Raw genomic sequence first — 22,602 nt, 5'->3', positions numbered from 1 at the left:
ACAGACCTGTCCCTTCCCAGTCACTAACCACATAGCTACAGACCTGTCCCTTCCCAGTCACTAACCAGACAGCTACAGACCTGTCCCTTCCCAGTCACTAACCAGACAGCTACAGACCCGTCCCTTCCCAGTCACTAACCAGACAGCTACAGACCCGTCCCTTCCCAGTCACTAACCAGACAGCTACAGACCCGTCCCTTCCGGACCCAGTCAATTCTGTCCCTTGCTCTCTAAACACCAGTAGTAGCTCTGTCGTGTTCTATGACAGTTACAAGATTATCTACTGTTGGGAGGAACTACACAATTACAAGTCAATCCCTGTTTCTGCTGCAAGAGCAGCAAGAACGCCTGAATTTCAGTTATAAAGGAACATGGGAGCCCAGGCGCCGGAGTGAGACCCTGGTCAAACACGAAGAGAGCAGGAATACTGCTGACTTAACCGATGTGGCAATCGCAGGCCACTGAGGACTGTTCCGGACAGTGAGCTGTGTTTTGCTACCACAACCCCCTCCTCTGCTGGTGTGAGGTGCTGCACTGAAAAACCAAGACTGTCTTGTGGCTTTTGCTGCTGACGCCCATCAAATCACACACACAGCTTATAATTATTAAGAACAGGTAACTTTTTAAAATAAATGTTTATGTTTAGTTTGCTATGGGGGGGGGGGCCGAGACAGAGCATGAGCAGGCCCAGTGGTGAGAGAGTGGCCAGGTCACTTGTGCTACTGGATGTTGATGGAGGGCAGAGGAGAAACCCCTGAACAGTCAGTTCTCTTTTGCCACCTGTGGGGTCAGGGGGTCAACCTGAGGTCATTAGGCTTTCGAGCAAGCACCTCTACCTGCTGGGCCAGCTCCTAACATAACGTAACATCACAGCTAGGACCTGGCAGTATGTGGCTTTGGATTTACAACTTGGGAGGCTGTCGCACAAAGGTCAGGGAGTACGAACCAGGCTGTGTGGTAAGAGCCAGGCTCAAAAACCCAAGAGAAAGAAACACTAACGTGTGAGCCGAATCCTTTACCAAGCTCCTCAAGATTTAATTCAGTTAGAACAAACAGCTTGAGAAGTGGAGGACCCAAAACTAAACCTATTTTCTAAATTTTAGAATAAGACCCACTCAAATACAGATCAAAGCCATACTGAGAAACCACACGACACTCACTGGAGACAGTGAAAAGGACAGTGGTGAGGGTGTGGGAGAAGTGGGGCATTTACTGGGGGGACACGCAGAGAAAATCCCGCACACCAGAACCCGTTTGGCAGATCCCCAGAAAGCTAAACCGAGAGACTTAACCTTCAAATAAATGGCTGATTAAATTTCTGCTTTATTGTTTTATTACGTTAAGTTTTAAATTGTCTTATATTAAAACACATTTACCACTCTATAACAATTTATTTCGTTTTTATTTCTGTTTATGTGTGTGGAATTCTGTTCACATGTGTGGGGTGCATTCAGAGGCCAGAAAAGGGTTCCAGATTCCCGCAGAGCCATAGTTACAGGTGGCTGAAGCCTCCTGACTGAAGTCGGTGCTAGGACCGAAGCCAGTTCTCTGCAAGAGCAGCCAGGGCTCCTCCCCATTGGGCCCCTTTCACCAATATCTCTGAGTTTCCTGTCTGTTTTGGATTAGTGGCTAGTGACAAGTTTTTATTTTTCCTCCTGATTTTTATCTTTAAGACAGCCATTCTTTTTTGCAATACTCCTTTTTTTTTAAAGATTTATTTATTATGTATACAGTATTGTCAGTATTCTGTTTGCATGTGTGCCTGCAGGCCAGAAGAGGGCACCAGATCTCCTTACAGATATGGTTGTGAGTCACCATGTGGTTGCTGGGAATTGAACTCGGGACCTTTGGAAGAGCAGGCAGTGCTCTTAACCACTGAGCCATTTTTCCAGCCCCTGCAATACTCCTTTTTATTTTTTTTAATACTCCTTTTTAAAAAAGGACCAGAATCTTGTTTCTAATATAAAGAGCCCCAAAACACATGGAAGAGAGAACATTTTCCCCAGTACCTTTTCCTCTTTGTTAGCACAAACCATTTTCATCACACATTTTGTCTTCCTTGTGGTGACAGCATGATACATCGGGGTAAAGATGGTGGAGTAGATTTTCACATTCTCTTTCCCGTATTTATGAATAGCTTCATCTACAATGCACATTCAAAAAGCACCAATCAAAGACTAAACTCTTCCACAGAGATATGAGATGGTACTGTCCAGAAATACACCTGAACCAACAAACAAGAAGGAAGCAGCCAACTGTACCAAAATAAGGGGCAGTCTACAGACTAAGTGTCCACGTCACATCATACACACAATGGCTGAGGAATGGGTCCCTGATGAAAAGAGACCAAACTCTAGCAATGAACTGTGCTGGACTCAACTCTGGACTGTGGGTGGGGGACAGTGTTCTAAATGATATCTGAGGTAGATGGCTAAATATGCATGACGTCTGAAGTTTAAATAATACTTTATTAATTGAAGTTTTCCCATCTCAAAACTATGTTTATGTAAATGAAGACCCTTGTTCTTAAAAAATAAGATGTAGAGTGGACAGTGGTGGCACACGCCTTTAATCCCAGCAGTCTGGAGACAGAGGCAGGTGGATCTCTGTGAGTTCGAGGCCAGCTTGGTCTACAGAGCAAATTCCAGGACAGGCCCCAAAGCTACAGAGAAACCCTGTCTCAAAATCAAACAAACACAGATGTAAAGTGTGTACACAGCAGTGACTCTCAACCTTCCCGACACTGCGACATTGCGACCCTCATGTTGTGGTGATCGGCAACCATAAAATTCTTTTCTTTTCTTTTTCCCCTTTGGTTTTTCAAAACAGAGTTTCTCTGTAGATTTTTTTTTTTTAAGCCTGTACTGGAAGTAGCTTTTGTAGACCAGGCTGGCCTCGAACTCAGAGACCCTCCTGCCTCTGCCTCCCGAGTGCTGAGGTTAAAGGCATGTGCCATGACAGCCCGGCTCATAAAATTATTTTCATTGCCACTTCACGACTGTAATTTTGCTACTGTTATGAATCATAATGTAAATATCTGCTATTTCCATTGGTCTTGGGTGACCTCTGTGAAAGGGTCATTTGCCCCTCAAATGGGTCTAAGAACCACTGCAAAAATAAGGCAAAAATAGCCAGGACAGTGGAGTCCTTTGTATTCTTTTGGCTATTTTTAACTTATATGAATATAAAAACCGAGGAGTGGGGAGAGAGAGAACGGACACAGAGACATACGGGCAGCAGGACTACTCCAAGTACTCATTGTTTGAGAACTATGACTAAAGACTCAACAAAAGGGTTGGTGTAACTTGCACACAGTTATTTTGGCCAACAAAAGTTTAGACGAGGAAGCACAAATGACCATCATTTCACGATTCCTACCTTCGGTGAGCCCCACCGTCCCGATAGGAGGGTGGCTGAAGACCACGGTGGGGATGTTGTCATAGTCCAGTTTGGAATCTTTCTTGCATTCGAAAAGCCTATGGGCCAGTTTCCGGCCAGCAGCTATCGCAACTGCAAGGACAGAAACAATAAGTCTTGCTCTACTTGTTTTCACACAGCAACACTATTTGATCGGCTGTTTACCGATCTGCGCAGCTCTGATGGAATGTTACTCCCATGCTCATGATCATCTCTACCTCAACATGGTGAAAACCCAGCGCTGCCATTGTGACCAGTCCAAAACTACTGTGTTAGTCACCGCACATTCTCCTGTGAAGGAAAGCAACACGCCTACATTCCCAGCCACCTGGAAGCTAATCTGCTTAATGAGGTCACGGGCTTCCCGGTAGGGTATTTGTGGAATGAGACGCAGCTTGACACATTTTCATTTCTACTTCAGTAAGAGTCCTTTACACTAAAAAGCTTCTTTCCGCCAACCTGTTTTTATTCCTATGACTTCTCAAAGGGCCTGAGTTCAGAAAAAGCACAGTTACAGGTTTATTCCCTAAGACAAGCTAAGCAGACCTACATCAAGACGAGACAAGGTTGTTTGTCCAAGTCTTCTTGTAAAGGGATGTAGAATTTTAGTTAGGATGATGGCGCTCAAGAGATCACTGTGCAGCGTGGTAACAGTTGTCAATGTAAGCATATGATTGAGTATACGATGTATTGTTTACGTAAAAATTGTTGAGAGGAGCTGTACTGTGGGGCGCATGCCTTTAATCCTAGTACTTGCAAGGCAGAGGCAGGAGATCTCTGAGTTTGAGGCCAGCCTGGTCTATAGAACGAGTTCCAGGACATTAGGGCTACACAGAGAAACTCTGTCTTGGGGGAAAAGGCATAGCCATACACACCTCTAACCCCAGTACTCAGGAGAGAGAAGCAGGCAGATCTCTGTTAGTTGGAGGCTAGCTTTAGTAAGTTCCAGGACAGCCAGGGCTATTTAGAGACCCTATCTCAAAGAAGAAAAAAAAAATCACCGAGAGTAGATTTTCATTGTTTTTGAAAAAAAAAAAAAAGCAGGTGAGGTAATAAATGTTAACTAGTTTGACTAAGCTTCTCTTCAAAATGGAAATATTTAAGAACATCACATTGTGTGCCACAAATGCATCACTTTGATTTAAAACTACGCAGAAAGACAGCTTCCTAAGAGAGCTAAAAGGATTGGGGGTGTAACAAAACAGGCTTGCTCCCTGAGGTAAAACTGGAGGGTCCGGTGAGGTCTCAGAGACAGCAGAAAATGACATAGCAGATGGATGTGGCAAACACCTTGGATATGCTTCTCAGGTGAGTGGGACAGGAACGAGGACAAGGACATCAGAGCTGCTGGCACCAAGACCACCTCCTCCTATGAGAACGCCAAGTGCCTAAACAGACGTCTTCAGAATGTGGCCTATACGAAAGGTCTTCTAGCTATGAATTCAGGATTTGCTAATCTGTAATGGTTCATCATCAACTTGGCTGGGTTTAGAATCGGCTAAGAACACAGCCCTGGCTGTATCTGAGGACTTTTCCAGAGCGGTTTAACTGGAGAGAGGACCTGCACTGAACATGGGGAGCACCATTCCCCGGGGCTGGCATCAAAAAGGGAAAAAGGACAAAGCAAGCCAAGCACTAACGTCTGCTTCTCTCTGCTTCCTGAATGTGGACAGGATGTGCCCACAGCCTTCTCCTGCTGCTGCCGCCATCCCCTGCCCGCTATGACGGACTAGGAATCCCTCACACCAGGAGCCAAGGGAAACCCTTCCACCCTCAAGTTACTTTTATCAGGTATTTCATGTCAGCAACGAGAAAAGCAACAAATACAGTCTTCTGAGGAATAGTGAATTTTGTTCAGAAAATGTGAGATACCTAGCCTACATCTACTTCATTGCCAATTTGATAATAAAGACATGAATGCTTTTAATTTTTCTGAAGTGAATTTGGCTGCAAAAAGCTGGGCAGCTTTAGACAGCACAGGGGCCTTTCTTCCCGAAAAAGAAAGCGACATTACCTGGGGTGAGAAGAGCTCTCCCACAGACATCTCCCACAGCATAGATGCCTTTGACACTGGTATTCTGGAATTCGTCTACGATGATATGGCCTTTGTCGTCGGTCTGAACCCCCTAGAACCACAAAGGAACACCTGGTAAGCACTGGGGCCATCGGTCATGGAATGTCAACCCGAGATCAGCGGCACTTCACACCTGCAGCTCCAAAAACCCATAAGACTTAACAGCAATGTGTAAACCACTTCAAGTCAACAAGTTTTATAACTTCCTTAATATATATTGAATTGTTATATATAATATATTGAACTGTTTTATTCATTTTATTTTATTGAGGTGCTTCAATGGAACCAGACTGACCCATGATCCGGTAAGCATGGAAAAGAACGACAGCAGACACACCACCCTACTCGATACCCCGCGGGGCTCCTCTGAAACAGTGCCTGTCAACTGTTTCATGAAGTATTTGAAAAGCACTGAACTTTGTCAACTTTACAAATGCTAGGGGCCCTTAGGAAGAGAGACCCTCAATTGAGGAAATGTTCCTACCAGACTGGCCTGTGATTGACGTGGGTGGGGGCAGCTCACTGGGGTGGTGCCATCCTAGGCAGGTGGTCCTGGGTTCTCTAAGAAAGCAGGCTGAACAAGGCACGGGGAACAAGACAGTAAGCACACAGCACTCCTCCATGGCTTCTACACCGGTTTCTGCCGTGAGTTCTCTGGATAATGGACTACAGACTATAAGCTGAAAAAAAACACCAATTCCTCCCCAAGTTGCTTTTGGTCATGGTGCTTTATCACAGCAATAGAAACCCAACTAAAATGGTCACCTAGAGGGTCACAGCCTGAAACAGTCACTAAAGGCACTTTTTTCCAAGTTACCATCTTTTTTTTTTTTAAATTTAAATCTCAGCCAAGTTTGCATTCTACTCCAAAATGTGCTATTCTGCACACCAAACACACTTCCTTTATGCTGAGTCGCCTTCCCTCCAAGATGCACTCTGCTTATTCTGCGGCTTTGCCGGATCTGAGCGACACAAGGCTCCAGTGGGAGACAGAGAGGTAAGTGCAGTGGCTTCTGCAGAGAAGCACAGTGCTGACGAGCGGCCACTGAGTTTGAAAATAGCCTGGTCTACTTAGCCAGTTCTGGGCCAGTCCTGGCTACACAGTGAGACCTAGTCTCAAAAATAAGTAAATTTATTTATATGTTCACACACACACACACACACACAAATACAATATTTGGAGCTGGGATGTGGCTCCATGTAGAGCACGTGTTTAGCATGTATCAGGCTCTGGCTCCCAGCATCACTGAGAGAGAGAGAGAGAGAGAGAGAGAGAGAGAGAGAGAGAGAGAGAGAAAGGCTTGAATCCCAGCTGTCACTCACTAGTTATGAAATTTCACATAAGCACCTATTTAGCTACAGACACTTGGGCTTCTATTGCAAACGAGTTTAGCTTGACCTCTAAAACACAGTGGTGAGCTGGACTGACTTCCTACTCCATCGAGCTACCGGCCTGGTGAAGTATCTATTAATCCTGTGTCTTGGTTTCCTCGCCCTTCAGTTACTGGCAGGATTTACTGGATGAGTAATCACTGACACGACTTGGCACACAGCAGCCATCTAGTTTGTGTTACAACAGACAGAGCTCAGCTTTTCATAAGGTGAGAAGGAACCTTCGTTTCTGGCCTCATTGCTTAAAAAAAATCAGGAAATAATGAGCTGGGGAAATAGGTTGGTGGAGTACCAGTGAATTAATGAGCTAAGGAAGTAGGTGAGCTGGTGGAGTACCAGTGAATTAATGAGCTAAGGAAGTAGGTGAGCTGGTGGAGTACCAGTGAATTAATGAGCTGGAGAAGTAGGTGAGCTGGTGGAGTACCAGTGAATTAATGAGCTGGGGAAATAGGTTGGTGGAGTACCTGTGAATTAATGAGCTAAGGAAGTAGGTGAGCTGGTGGAGTACCTGTGAATTAATGAGCTGGGGAAATAGGTGAGCTGGTAGAGTACCTGTGAATTAATGAGCTAAGGAAGTAGGTGAGCTGGTGGAGTACTAGTGAATTAATGAGCTAAGGAAGTAGGTGAGCTGGTGGAGTACCTGTGAATTAATGAGCTAAGGAAGTAGGTGAGCTGGTAGAGTACCAGTAATTAATGAGCTAAGGAAGTAGGTGAGCTGGTGGAGTACCTGTGAATTAATGAGCTGGATAAGTAGGTGAGCTGGTGGAGTACCTGTGAATTAATGAGCTGGATAAGTAGGTGAGCTGGTGGAGTACCTGTGAATTAATGAGCTGGGGAAGTAGGTGAGCTGGTGGAGTACTTGTCTAGCATGCTTGAAGCTTTGGGTTTGATCCCCAGTGTCAGTGCAATCCCAGTGCTTGGAAGTAGAGTCAGGAGGATAAGGAATTCAAAGTTGGAGTTAGGAAGATGGCTCTGTGAGTGAGGAGCTCACTGGGCAAGCGAGATGACCCGAGTTCAATCCCCAATGCCAACGGAAAAGCCAGGTATAGCAGTACCACAGAGATGGGGAGGCAGAGACAAAACTATCCCTGGGGCTGCTAACCAGCCAGTCTAGCCCAACTGGCATGCTATAGGCTCAGGGATAGACTCTCAAAAATGTGCTATAGAGCAATTGGGGAAAACACTAATGTCCGTCTCTGGCCATTACATGAAAGCGAGCACGCATGCACACATACACAGAGTCAGCAAATAAGGATGGGAACTGAGAGGAAAGAAGAGGAGGGGTGAGGTCGGTGGAGGGGCATGAATTAGAACCCAGTACAACCACACATCCATATGAAGATGCAACAACAAAATCCATTACTTAGTTTACCAAAAACAATTTTTCAAATTCAGCAAATAAAAGAAAGTAAGAGGGGGAGAGACATTCACCACACAGGACGGACAGGATGGCCCAGTGGGTTAAAGTGCTTGCTGACAAGCCTGAGGACCCGAGTTCGATCCCCAGGACCCACATGGTGGAAGGAAAGAACGGAGCTCTGTAAGTTGTTCTCTGACTGCCACACGGGCGCTATAGCACAGACATACCCTCTCACAAATAAATAAACGCAATAAAAATAATTCAGCAAAAGCCGGGCGATGGTGGCGCACGCCTTTAATCCCAGCACTCGGGAGGCAGAGGCAGGCAGATCTCTGTGAGTTCGAGACCAGCCTGATCTACAGAGCTAGTTCCAGGACAGGCTCCAAAGCCACAGAGAAACCCTGTCTCGAAAAACCAAAAAAAAAAAAAAAATCAGCAAATCTAGTTAAACACAGGACCTAAAAACATTCCATCTGCACAAACACAAGTTACCTATTAAAGATGAAAGGCTCAGGAACTAGTTTTATTATTATGAATAGTGAGTTTTCATTAAATTTCATTGAAGACTGAAAATAAGACAAGCCCCTCCCTAGATATTTTATTCATTAAAGTGTTGAAGGCTCCAGGCATAGTGGCTCCTGACTAGAATCCCAGTAGTTGGGAAGTGGAGGCAGAAGGATCGGAAGTTCAAGGTCATTTTCAGTTCCCTATTGAAAATGAGGCTAGCCTGTACTATAAAAGATCCTGTCTCAAAAGTCAAATAAACAAATAAATACGGGGACCTGTGGTGCAGATCTGTAACCCCAGCTATTTGGAAGGCTGAAGCAGGAAAACTGCAAGGCTAGCCTGGACTACAGACTGAGTTCAAGGCTAGCCTAGGTAACTTAGACCACATCTTTAAAAAAAAAAAGGAAAAGGAGGGCTAGGATTACAGTCAGTGGTAGAGTACTTGGTTAGCATGTGTGGGAGACCCTAACTTAGCATGTATGGGAGACCCTAAATTAGCACATGTGGGAGACCCTAAATTACCACGTGTGGGAGACCTTAAATTAACATATGTGGGAGACCCTAAATTACCACGTGTGGGAGACCCTAACTTAGCATGTGTGGGAGACCCTAAATTATCACATGTGGGAGACCCTAAATTAGCATGTATGGGAGACCCAAAATTAGCATGTATGGGAGACCCAAAATTACCACGTGTGGGAGACCTTAAATTAGCATATGTGGGAGACCCTAACTTAGCATGTGTGGGAAACCCAAAATTAGCATGTATGGTAGACCCTAAATTAGCATGTATAGGAGACTATAATTCAATTCTTACTACTGCCAAGAAGAAAGGAAAAGAAGGGAGGAGGAAGAAAGGAAGGAGAGAAAGATGAAGGAACAGGAAATGGGGAGGGGAGGTGGGGTGCATACCCAAAATCCTAGCATTTAGAAGTCTGCAAAAAGGAAGTGAGTAAGGAAATGGCTGGACGATCTGGATCAGACCCCTCCAATACAAGATACCTGACCTGGGGTGAGGACACTAGAGAGGAGAGATATTCCAGAGCAAAAAGGCTGCATGACAAAGCCCATGGATGGGTGTGCAAAAGGTCACGGGGCTATTGGGAGACAAGACTACACAGGGTGGACCGAGTCAGCTTACCACTTTATTTAGATTCAGGCCCCGAGAATTTGGATCCCGTCCAATGGCCCAGAGCAGGCAGTCAACATCTGGAATCACAGTTGTAGTGGGGTTCCTACCAGGAACCGCAGTAACTACCTGAAGTTCCAAGCCGGATGTTGTTTTCTTTACTTCTTTAACCTATTTAAAAATAAAAAGCGTTAAGTATGTATGAGAGGAATACGGTGAGGGTAGCATGAAAGCACAGATTTTTCTCCCAGCACCGGGACTGAACCTAGGGCTCCACTCACGCCAGGCAAGCACGCAACCACCGAGCTACATCCTACCCTCTTGTTACTTATTTTGGAATGGGATCTCACTAAATCGCCCGGTATAGCCTTAAGCTTACTCTGTTGCTCAGACAGGCCTTGATCTTATGATCCTCCTGCTTCAGCTTCCTAAGTGGCTGAGAGTTCAGACCTAAGCCACTAGGCTTAATAAAACAGAACTTTTTGTGGGTTTTATTTATTTTTTGAGACAGGATCTCAATCTATAGCCCAGACTGACCTCAAATTCATATCAATATTTTTGTACCAGATTCCTAAGTGCTGGGATTACAAGTTTGGGCAATTATATCCAAGTGACTAGGAACACTGGGCATACGTGGTAGTTTGTATGAAAACGGCCCCCACAGGCTCATGCTCAGCCCGGACCCAAACCTGCAGAAAAAGGGTCCTGAAGGGCAAGGTGCTGAGGTGGAGGATGGGATGAGAACATGAGACAGAGTTCCGGGACAAGGCTAGCCCAGCAGTAACCAGGAGGTCTGTATGAGCTGGTGATTCATGACAGCAAATTTAAGAATCACCATATCTTCCAGGTGGTGGTGGCATATGCCTTTAATCCCAGCATTTAAGGAGGCCGAGACACGAGGAACTGTGAGTTTGAGGCCAGCCTGGTCTAGAGAGTTTCAGAATAGCCCCCCCCCCCAAAAAAAAAGGTTTCAGTTCTAGCCAGGTGGTAACACACGCACAACTTTAATCCCAATACTCAGAAGGCAGAGGCAGGTGGATCTCTGTGAGTTGGAAGCCAGCCAGGTCTACAGAGCTAGTTCCAGGAGAGCCAGAGCTAAACAGAAAAACCCTGCCTCGAAAAACTAAAAGTTTCAGTTCTAAGCTCAACTACCAGCTTGTTCTTTTTCTACATCTTGACTTCATTAATATGAAATACCACTTTCTAAGAAAGAAAACATTTTGGCAGAAGCCAGGTGTGGCAGTGCACATCTACAATGCTAATACTCGGGAGGCCAAGGCAGGAGGTTCATGAGTTCAAGACTAACCTGGAGTGCAAAGCAAGACCCCATAGCATGACCGCTTAAAACAAACAAACAAACAACAAAAAAAAAACAACCATTCAAACCGGGAGGTGGTGGCGCACACATTTAATCCCACCGCTCGGGAGGCAGAGGCAGGCATATTTCTGTGAGTATGAGACCAGCCTGTTCTAGGACAGGCTCCAAAGCTACAGAGAAATCCTTTCTCGAAAAATCAAACCAAACCAAACCAAACCAAACCAAACCAAACCACCAAAAGAACAGCCAACAACCATTCACTACAAAACACAAACATATACAAACGGGGTGAGATGGGGGAGCACACGCTGCTAGAGAGATGGCTCAGAGGCAACAAGCACTGGCTGCTCACAGAGGACCCAGGGTCAGTTCCCAGCAACCAAATGGCTGCTCACAGCTACCCATAACTCCATCCCTATACATTAAAGGAAAGAGAGAGGAAGGAAGTAATTGGCCCGTGGAATCAGGCAGAAGCAGGCTAAGCTGCAGCAGAGGAAGTAAGTGTGCATTTGCAGCGCTGAGAGCTGGCTCAGTGGTGGAGCCCTTTCACACACAGGATCCTGGGGTCTCTACCCTTAGCTATGGCCACGTACCTGTGAGAACTTCAACACCTCCACACCTGCGTTCTCCAGCTCCTCGGTGCAGTTGGAACTGATGAGCGAGTCAAAGTTCCTAAGGACCTGCATTTCAACATGGCCGCAGAGAGCCGGGTGTGGGGAAAGAAACAAAACTTGATTAAAGTCATAGCACGGACTTGGGAAAGCAGCTCCAACCCTCTATGACCCGCCTCTGACCACCTCCTTCACGCATGCTTGCGCTGGGGCGGAGTTTATTAGACCCTCTCTTCACCTATGTCAGCACCAGTGTCTCTCCTAGCTCTGGTTTCATCTACATCTACTTTAGAGTTCTGAAAAATGAGCAGTCAGACTTCTACCATCTTCACGCTCCTCTCCTATTCTTCTTTTCTTTTTTGCAGAACCTAGGGAAATTCTCGTGCAGCGGGGCTGGCTTTCCCTCTAGTCTACAAGAAGGCTTCCTCAATTATCCTATGAGAAACAGCTGTGAGAGCCAGCATTTTAAACTAGTAGTGAAAGAGAATGGGGGCCGGGGGCAGGGGTGACATAAAAATTTGGCAACAGCCGGGCGGTGGTGGCGCACACCTTTAATCCCAGCACTTGGGAGGCAGAGGCAGGCGGATCTCTGTGAGTTCGAGACCAGCCTGGTCTACAGAGCTAGTTCCAGGACAGGCTCCAAAGCCACAGCGAAACCCTGTCTCGAAAAACCAAAAAAAAAAAAAAAAAATTTGGCAACAGTAAGAAGTTTCTGAACACACAATGACAGAAACTTCATTCAGAACCAAATATGTACTAAGTCTAAAGAGCTGCTGGCAGGGCCCACCACGCTGCACACTGCGACTTCCCTATGCCATGGACGCCGTACGGCACACGCCACTTATGCCAGTGACCATCAAAGGTCAGATTGAAGACGAACTTTATGTTATGACCTGCGGTGTTTTTACTGCACACACAAAGCCTATGGTCCTTATAGAACCCATGACATATCTCTATCATCACTCCTTAGCATGGAAGGGTCAAATTAGTGTACCTTTGGATTGTACTGTATCAGAACGTCTGATTTTGAAGAATGTTTGCCTAGAGGAGCGAGCCAGACCATCCCATTTGCAGTGCTTTGTTTTTTTTTTTTTTAAGATTTATTTATCTATTATATATACAGTATTTCTCAGTACTCTGCCTGCAGGCCAGAAGAGGGCGCTGGGAATTGAACTCAGGACCTTTGGAAGAGCAGGCGGTGCTCTTAACCACTGAGCCATCTCTCCAGCCCCCATCCCATTTGCAGTGCTTTGAATGAGCGTGTCACCTAGGCTCAGACGTTTGAAAGCTTGGTCTCCAACTGGAGGCTATGTTTGCAGGGGAAGCTTAGGAGGTGAAGCCTTGCTGGAGGGCCAGCTCTGAGCATTTAACGCCTCAGGACACTTCCAGTTCACACGCTATCTGCTTTGTCTGTAGCTGAACGCTTGGTTTCCTGCTTAAACCGTCATGACTGCCATCTGCTGTCACAGGCAGCATGGCGTAAGCCCATCCACATGCACACGTACATATCATATGTACATTAATAATAAATTCAATCAAAATTTAAAAATTAGGTGAAATCTAGTTTTTATTTTATTTTATTTTTTAAAGATTTCTTTATTATGCACACAATGTTCTGCCTGCATGCATCCCTGCAGGCCGGAAGGTAGCATCAGATCTCATTACAGGGGGTTGTGAGCCACCATGTGGTTGCTGGGAATTCAACTCAGGACCTCTGGAAGAGCGGCCAGTGCTCTTAACCACTGAGCCATCTCTCCAGCCCGATACCTAGTTTTTAAAACATAGGGCTGGAGAGATGGCTCAGTGGTTAAGAGCATTGCCTGTTCTTCCAAAGGTCCTGAGTTCAATTCCCAGCAACCACATGGTGGCTCACAACCATCTGTAATGAGGTCTGATGCCCTCTTCTGGCCTGTAGACATACACACAGAATATTGAATACAAAATAAATAAATAAATAAATAAGTTAAAAATAAATAAACAGCCGGGCGATGGTGGCGCACGCCTTTAATCCCAGCACTCGGGAGGCAGAGGCAGGTGGATCTCTGTGAGTTCGAGACCAGCCTGGTCTACAAGAGCTAGTTCCAGGACAGGCTCCAAAGCCACAGAGAAACCCTGTCTCAAAAAACCAAAAAATAAATAAATAAATAAATAAAACATAGGAAAAGTTCTCCTCTAATTAGAAACAAAAAAGGGCAAAGAGGAGATGGGACTTACCTTATCGTGCCTTATCATAAGCGACGTCCTGGAACCCAGGGCGGAGAGGATGCCAGCTATTTCCACGGCAATGTAGCCTGCACCCACAATGACACTGCGCCTGAGACGAGAGCGAAGGGGGCCGGTCTTGGAAACTGGCTTTGAAATGGCTTCAGAGGTACAGGCTAGCATGGTACCTCAGGCTCTCTGCTCAGTTCTCCCAACAGCTAACATTTTAAGAATAACATGGTGACATGCACCTGCAATCCTACGCATGTGGCGGCAGCAGCAGCCTGGTGTGAGTTCCAGGGCACCCAGAGCTACATAGCGAGTCATCATTCTCAAAGAGAACAAAACAAAATTCTCCTCCACAAAGGAAAGATATTTTGCTGGGTGGTGGTGGTGCATACCATTAATCCAAGCACCCAGGAGGCAGAGGCAGGTGGATCTCTCTGAGTTCAAGGCTAGCCTGGTCTACAAAGTGAGTTCTAGTACCACCCTCTTTCCCCCCAAAAGAAAGTTGGTTTTTTTTGTTTTGTTTTGTTTTGGTTTTTTTTGTGGATTTTTCGAGACAGGGTTTCTCTGTAGCTTTTTTGGTTCCTGTCCTGGAACTAGCCCTTGTAGACCAGGCTGGTCTCGAACTCACAGAGATTCGCCTGCCTCTGCCTCCCGAGTGCTGGGATTAAAGGCGTGCGCCACCACCGCCCGGCTAAGAAAGCTATTTTTATTTGACATATAAGTTCCCTATGTCCTATTTTCATTCATTTACTTATTCATTCATTGAAGATAGTCTCTGTGTATCAGTTGACCAATACATAGTAGCTGAGACTGGTCCTAAGCCCCTTCCAATTTCCATACATAAATCTAACAGCAGCATTTTTTTCGGGGCTGGGTATTTCTCCTCAATCTTTATTCAGCTCTATTAATCCTTGTAGCATGATCATAGGCCAATTTAAGAAAGCCATTTGAAGTCAGGCATGGTGGCTCATGCCGGTAATCCCAGCATCTGGGTGGCCCAGGCTGCAGTTGAACTCAGCTTCCTGAATACATTTTGGTTTAACAAAAGAATTTAAGCTCCAGTGAAATGCTTGAATGCCTGGATCAGCGCAGGAGAAACCCAGCTGCTTCAGGCTGACTTCCAGGCTGAGGCGTAGAGCCTAACAGCCCCAGAGAGTGATTTCTGCTACAGGTTTTCCAAGGCTCCAACACGCCCCTCTCACGGCTGCAAAGAACAAAGGAACTGTCTTCCAGGACTTTCCGTAGACGTAGCTTACAGAGGCTTCCTGGCCTGGCTGGAGGCTAAAGAACTCAATCGGTTGCAAATGACCGGTGAGGACCTTGTTACCCTAAAATCCTGAGCATGACTGGAAGCTTCCATACTCCTGAAATCCCATGAAACGGCTCCACTTGCATCTCCATCTCTCATTCCCACGCGAACCCCTTCCTTTCCATAAGTCTCCCCCACCCACACCCCACTTTTGCTTTTCTCCTTTCCTCTGCCCCTTCTCTTTCTTTTCTGGACACTGAAGTCCTACATTGTACTAGGTCTTACACTAGACGAGATGGGAAACAGTTTCTGCCCTGTTTCAAAGGGTCTTTTTTGTTGATGCTGACAGGGGTGAACCCAGAGCCCTTTCCATACAACGCATGCCTCTGCCACCTAGCTGTATCTCCAGCCTCAAAAAAGTCTAAAGACTGGTCTGGCCAAGTGGCCAAGCCTGGCTTAAAATCTGTTCAACAGCCCAAGGGCCTTGAATGAATCTGCAATTCTACAGCTCAACCTCTAGAGGAGGTGGGATTATAAATCCAAACCGAAAGGTCTGGCCCATGAAGAATTCCTAAAGAAAGAAACGCACCCTGTAGCTGGTCAAAGAGGACCGAGCAGATGAAGGTAGAAAGTGATGGATTCCTGAGAGGTGGGTGTCTTTTATGGGGAGGGGGGAGCATTCAGGGGAAAAGGACAGGTCGCCATCATGAGGACCCGACTTTGCAAACTCCGTTTTTAAAAAGGGGGTTCTCATCAAAATGTGTTGGAGAAAAAAAGGGGGGCTTTATCTTAGGCCATATAATGAGTGGGGGACCAATCTTGGCTCCAGAAATGTGCTGTGATAGCAGAATTTGAACGTATACCCTGAATAGCCAAGTAAGGAGCTAAGGAGCGGGGTAGGAGGGATCCTGTCCTTGAAGACACCTTGTCAGTTATTAATGGCTCTTTGTTAGGATTTTCACACCCGAAAACTGACCAATGATTTCAGAAACTATTTCATTCTATGTACTCCTACCCAATCCCAAAACAACAGGACATGAAACCCCCTGATTAAGGCGTTTCCCCTGTAAAAGATGCACTTTCCTCACACTGCCTTGGTGTGCTGGAGGTGTGGTCCAAACTCGAGCCTGAATATTAAAAACCCTCTTGTGCTTTACATCAGAATCTGGTTCTGTGGAGTGTCTTTTGGGGGGGGGGGCAGTTAACTTGGGCACAACAGCCGTCACACAGTTTTGCTTCTGAGAACTGCAAGAAGCCAATGTGTCCCTTGGCTCCCACGGGCGGGCAACTTCATCTCCACCTCCTGCCACTGCAGTATAAATCAAACACGACTTTCCACACTTTCACATCCCCAAAGCCACTCCTTTCTACCTCCTGATGTCTTGAGAACCAATACATCCTTCCAGAGTGGGTCAAGGTGCCCCCCACCCAGCCATAAGTCCTTTGAGGGCAAAACCAGAATCACGTGGTGCACTAGGACCTCACCTATGGATTTCCAAGACTATAATTTGATTGAAAAAGGAAAAGAAATCACCCAAGAAAAAGATAGCTTTGGGGGAAGGGCAATCAATGAAGCCCAAGCTGGCCTTGAACTTACTACATAGCAAAGCTATCCTCCTGCCTCAGTCTTCCAAGTGCTGCAGGAATACAGTGCCACAACCGGATGTTCTTTTTGTTTTGTTTTGTTTTTTGAGTCAGGGTTTCTCTGTAGCTTTGGAGTCTGTCCTGGAACTAGCTCTTATAGACCAGGCTGGCCTCGAACTCACAGAGATCCACCTGCCTCTGCCTCCCAAGTGCTAAGATTAAAGTTGTGAGCCACCACGGGCTGACTGGATGTTCTTTTTTGAGATAGGTTTCTCTAGGTTATTTAGCCTAGCCTGGAACACCTAGCTTCCAGCCATTCTCCACTCTAGCCTCCCAAGAAACTATGATTCGAGCAAAGGCACCATGCCCAGCTCAACTGGAAGCTCATTTCCTTTTGTTCCCAGAGTCTTTTCTTTATAGCATGAATGACTTCATTCATTAAGGTTGTATTCATACCAATAAAAGTTTATTAAGTAGCTCTAAAATATATAATGGGAAAATATCTATAATAGAGCTTGCTCGGGGGTGGGACTGAAATGACTGCCATTATCATCCAAACATTCCTGAGTCATGGCTATTTCTGGAGGCATGCTCACTGCCATCCTATCTGCTGCGAAGCCTAAAAACACGTCAGGGTGGATCGTGCTGAGGCAGGTGAGTCAACTGAGACCGTTCAAGACTGGGCAACAGAGAAAGACAAGGGAGGAAGGGAGGCCAGGCAGAAAAGGAGGAACACTGGATCCCAGGAGAGGGAGGCAGGAATCCGGACGTCACATCTGCTTACCTAGGCAGGTCCTCCAGCTGAAAAAAACCATCACTGGTCATTCCCAAGTTGGCACCTATGGAGAAAAACACCACATGGTGGTAAAAGGGACACACTACCTTAACCTTACGGTACCTATGTTGAAAAAGACCACAGAGTGGTAATATAAACATATGTTTAGCCTTACAGTTTTAGCAAGGGCTAAGAAAGGGTTACACATTGTCATCTGGGCTGACCTGGGATTTAACTATGCAGCCCAGGCTGGTCTCAAACTCGTGGCAATCCTCCTGCCTCAGCCTCATGAGTATTGGGAATTTGGGGTATAAGCCGCCATGCCTGGACAAAACACAAGCTATCCAAGAACCAAACACTCTCTCAGCCAATGCACTCTGTCTCGACAGCTTGTTAGACGGCCACTGAGAGAACGTCTTCCTGTATTCTAGATTTTACATTTATCCCAAGAAACTGAACAGCGGTGCAGATAAGTAAATGCAGATTTCCCTGAAGGACCAAGATCTTGTCAGCTGTTGTAGCTCTAAGAGGAGTTTATTAATAAAGAGAAGGGAAAAGGTGGGGTGCACCGGTCCGTCTGGAAGCAACGTGTTGAGAAGTGGAGCGGCTGTGTCCGCTTTTAAAGGCCATTTACGGCATGTGCATAGCCACGTCATGCGCAGATCAGATTACACGGCAGTGTTGCACATAGATCATGGATTACGTAGGGCACAAGGCCCTAGGGTGACTAGACAGTTTGCCAGAATGCTGATGGCACATGTGTGGCCGTGGGACCCGGAAATGCTAATGCCTGGGGTGACTAAGCATCCTGGCTGAATGCTGATAACCCTGGTACTTGCTTGGATGTGATGGGAATAACAACACTGGCTACCTTGGAACTTCAACTACGTAGTTCAACTCACAGAGATCAGCCTGCCCCTGACGCTTAGGCGCTGGGATTAAAGGCTTGTGCTACCACACCTGGCTTCCACCTTGTCTTTCTTCTCCATGACTACACATACAGTAGCAGTGCTGATTTCCTCCTCAGCTAGTCCAGTTCCATTTACATCTGTCTTGCTTTATAATTTCCTTTCTGCAAGTTCCCCTCCTCTGAGACATGAATTCAGAGTTCTGAATTTCAAATTTCAGAATTGGGAATATGTCTATAGGGTATTTTCTTGATCAATATGGACAGGTGGTGCTAGAGTTGTTTAAGAAAGCAGGCTGAACAAGCCGTAGGAAGCAAACCAGGTCAGTTTCTGCCTCCAGGTTCCTGCTTTGAAGTTCCTGTCCTGACTTCCCTTCATGAGGGACTGTAACCCGTGTGATGAAATGATCCCGTTTTTACCTCCCCAAGTGGCTTTTGGTCTTTAAATCGGAGATGTACAGAACCCGACCTTTTGTGGGCTGTCTTTAGCCTGTTCCCCTGAATCCAGGAAGGGGGCTCAGCAGATGCCTACACAACGGGGCTGAGAATCTCCCACCGTATTGCTGGTGAGAGCACCAATTTAGAACTGTCTTCCACTTCCTGCAGACTAGGAGTCGGCCTCGAAAGTCTCACCTCATCCAGTCACTGCCAACTTAGCTTCTGGACACCACAGAGATCTCCTCATCGTGTACAAGCCAACAATGACCAGCTAAGTTGCCAAAGCGACAAAATGATGGGTCTCCCTGAGTCTATATAACCTAATTCTAGTCTCAAGAAGTGTGGTGCTGTCAAACTGACTGGCCTGGCTGAGAATCCTTCAGAGACATCTTTAGCACCCACTGCTGACCCCCCCCCCCCACTCTTCTCTCTCTTTTCACATAGTTCTGACTGAGAGCCGTCTTAGGAGTCATCCCGGATCATGCCAGTCCACAGAGATCCTCACTTCTGTTGAACACAGTCCAAAAACGGAGTCCTGTGAGGATATTGGGTGCCTGTGAGAAAACTCCAAAAAACAACACAGGAGGGGGCTGGAGAGATGGCTCAGCGGTTAAGAGCATTGCCCGCTCTTCCAAAGGTCCTGAGTTCAATTCCCAGCAACCACATGGTGGCCCACAACCATCTGTAATGAGGTCTGGCACCCTCTTCCGGCTAACTGTATAAATAAATAAATAAATAAATAAACAAACAAACAAACACAGGAGTCTTGTGACCTCTGTTTCTTCAAAACATTTGTTCTTGGAATGTGGTTTCATACTCCTCCAAGGGGCCGTGGACAGGAGTGAGTTGACTTCTGCTGTTGTTACTCATGTGCCTCTATGGACAATCATGTTTTTGTCATGTGATTACACTTTCCTCAGGTGACTCTCCTTTACCCTCAAAGTATTAACTGTCTGATGCCCTGAATAAAGCTGGCTCCTGACTGAGACTTTGGTCTCCTTATTTTTAGGCCCCACTCTTCCAGGTTCAAGCTACCAATTAAAATGAAAAAACAGGGCTGGAGAGATGGCTCAGTGGTTAAGAGCATTGCCTGCTCTTCCAAAGGTCCTGAGTTTAATTCCCAGCAACCACATGGTGGCTCACAACCATCTGTAATGAGGTCTGGTGCCCTCTTCTGGCCTGTAGGCAGAACACTGTATACATAACAAGTCAATAAATCTTAAAGAGAAAAAAGAATGTTTGTATACATAATAAATAAATAAATATTTAAAAAAAACAGATAGTAAAACGAAAAACAGAGAATCTCTGCCTTTACTATCTGTCATCAGAGAATTTAGAGGCTGCACTTGTTTTTATTACCTTAATTAATGAAGTAATGTTTTACATCACTTAAAGGTCACTAAAGGTGAGGCTGGGTTAGGCTGTGGTGGTGCACACCTATAATCCCAGCACTAGGGAGGCAAAGGCTGGCAGATCTCTGTGAGTCTGAGGCCAGTTTGGTCTACAGAGTGAGTTCCAAGACAGAGCTATACACAGAGAAACCCTGTCTCAAAAAACAAACAAACAAACAAACAAACAAATGAAAACAACAACAATAACAAAATCCACAAAAACTGAACGGTGGTGGCATACACTTTCAATCTCCGGACTAAGGAGGCAGAAGCAGGCGGATCTCTGTGAGTTCAAGGCCAGTCTGGTGTACAAGAGCTAGTTCCAGGACAGGCTCCAAAGATGCAGAGAAACCCTGTCTCAAGAAAAACACACACAAACACACAAAATGGTAGCCTGGGCATGTACACAGGTAATATGCATATGATTAGCATGTATGAGATTCTGAGCTCAATCTCCAATATAAAAAAATAAATTGCCAGGCGGTGATGGCACACACCTTTAATCCCAGCACTAGGGAGGCAGAGGCAGGTGGATCTCTGTGAGTTCGAGGCCTGCTTGGTCTACAGAGCAAGTTTCAGGACAGCCAGGGCTATACAGAAAATCCCTGTCTCAAACAAACAAATAAAACCATGAGAAGGTATACTGAGAGTGAGGTCAGGACTCTTCTCCATTCTATGCCTCTACTCCTCTCTCTAGACAAAATAAATCATTAGGTTTCTGTTATTGTTTTGCTTTTTAAAAATCATTTTATTTTATGGGATGGGTGTTTCCATGCATGCATGTTTGTGTATCACATGTATACGGTGCCTGCAGAGGCTAGAAGGGGAACTGGATCCACTGGAGTTAGAGCTGGTTGTTGTTAAGCTCCATGTGGGTGCTGGGAATTGAACCCAGTTCCTCTGGAGGAGTAACCAGTGTTCCTAACTACTGAGCCATCTCTAGAGCCCCGCCATTAGTGTTTTTCTTTTAAGATTTACTATATACATCTATGAGTATTTTACCTACATGTGTATATGTGCACCATGTTTGGGCCATGCCTGTGGAGGTCATAAGAGGACGCTGGGGCCCCTGGAACTGGAGTTATTGAAGGTTGGGAGCTACCATGTGGGTGCTGGAACCCAAACTCAGGTACTCTGGAAGAGCACCAACCGCTCTAAATGGCTGAGCCCTCTCTCCAGGCAGTGTCTTGTTTCTTGCACTGCTAGAAATCGAACCAAGGTCTCAGGCCTGCTAAGGGAGCACTCCAGCACAGGGCTACCACCCGCGCCCACGGGGCTTTCTGTTCTAAGAGCCCAGCCCATCCAACACTGTTACTTTCGCTAAGTGTTACCTGCTGCTTCTATTTATCTAGTCCTTACAATTTGCTTTTCTGGTTTTGCTTGCTACATACAGAGATTCACTGCCTCAAACTGAAGCTCTACCTGCCAGGACGGAGGAAAGCAGCACCTTGCTGGTGGAGGCGCAGCTACAGAGAGGACAGAGGGGAGAGAAGTGCAGCTTTTGCCCTCACCTTCGCTCCTTGCTGGCGTGTGCGCCTACCCTGCTGTTCCACGGCTGCCACCCTTCACTGACATGAGGACACAGCTGCAGCCCTCTGGCAGAAGACCAGAGGCTCCCTAGGAATCCCCTAGGCCTGCAGAGTCAGACTGAGAGAAATCCAGCCTTGCAGATGGAGCGGCTAATTACTGGGTACTCAGCCTCTCCAGCATACAGTCAACTGTGAAGGGCCTGGTGCCGGGAAGAAGGCGTCAGATGCCCTGAAAACTGAAGCTGCAGATGATTCTGAACCACCATGGGGCTGGTGGGAATCGAACCTGGGTCCTCTGGAAGAGCAGCAAGTGCTCTTAATCACTAAGCCATCTCTCCAGACCTGCCTCCAGACATTACTGGAGACTGGTTTTAGCAGGGGTTACGTCCACCCAATATAGGTTATGCCCACCAAATATTCCCAAGTAAACATCACGTTACTTGAGAATGGTATCTTTGCATCTTTTACAGTGGTTTTCTTTAGCTTTGGGGATTATAATCCCTGCTTAAAATTCCAGAGGGTGGGAAATAAAGAAACCAACAATAAACACAAGAAAAATATAAGCCAGTGTGATGGTATATGCCTGTAATTTCAGTAGAGGCAAAAGAATCAGTAATTTAAGGTCATCCTTGGCCTGAGTTACATGAGACTATATCAAAAAAAAAAAAAAAAAAGCAAATAACAGGAAAAGATCTTTTAAAGGCACACAC

At 46.0% G+C, this 22,602-nt stretch overlaps 1 protein-coding gene and 1 long non-coding RNA gene across 2 annotated transcripts in view; both read right to left on the bottom strand.

The window, feature by feature from the left end:
- The window catches only part of LOC142857736 (uncharacterized), a 507,050-nt gene that overhangs the window by 1,594 nt on the left and 482,854 nt on the right, over positions 1 to 22,602 (bottom strand). The window lies entirely within an intron of this gene.
- Positions 1 to 22,602, bottom strand: part of Gsr (glutathione-disulfide reductase) — a 37,403-nt gene that overhangs the window by 1,594 nt on the left and 13,207 nt on the right. Inside the window, exons 6-12 of the mRNA XM_075986510.1 lie at positions 17,637 to 17,691; positions 14,023 to 14,122; positions 11,791 to 11,877; positions 9,892 to 10,050; positions 5,432 to 5,543; positions 3,379 to 3,510; positions 2,010 to 2,143 (exon numbers count right to left, since the gene is read on the bottom strand). Of these exons, the coding sequence (XP_075842625.1) occupies positions 2,010 to 2,143; positions 3,379 to 3,510; positions 5,432 to 5,543; positions 9,892 to 10,050; positions 11,791 to 11,877; positions 14,023 to 14,122; positions 17,637 to 17,691 (779 nt within the window). The remainder of the gene's footprint in view (positions 1 to 2,009; positions 2,144 to 3,378; positions 3,511 to 5,431; positions 5,544 to 9,891; positions 10,051 to 11,790; positions 11,878 to 14,022; positions 14,123 to 17,636; positions 17,692 to 22,602) is intronic.

The sequence above is a fragment of the Microtus pennsylvanicus genome, chromosome 9, assembly GCF_037038515.1.
Source record: "Microtus pennsylvanicus isolate mMicPen1 chromosome 9, mMicPen1.hap1, whole genome shotgun sequence".
NCBI classification, from domain to species: Eukaryota; Metazoa; Chordata; class Mammalia; order Rodentia; family Cricetidae; genus Microtus; species Microtus pennsylvanicus.
Note: the sequence above shows the minus strand (reverse complement) of the source record. Positions and strands in the feature narration are given on the sequence as shown.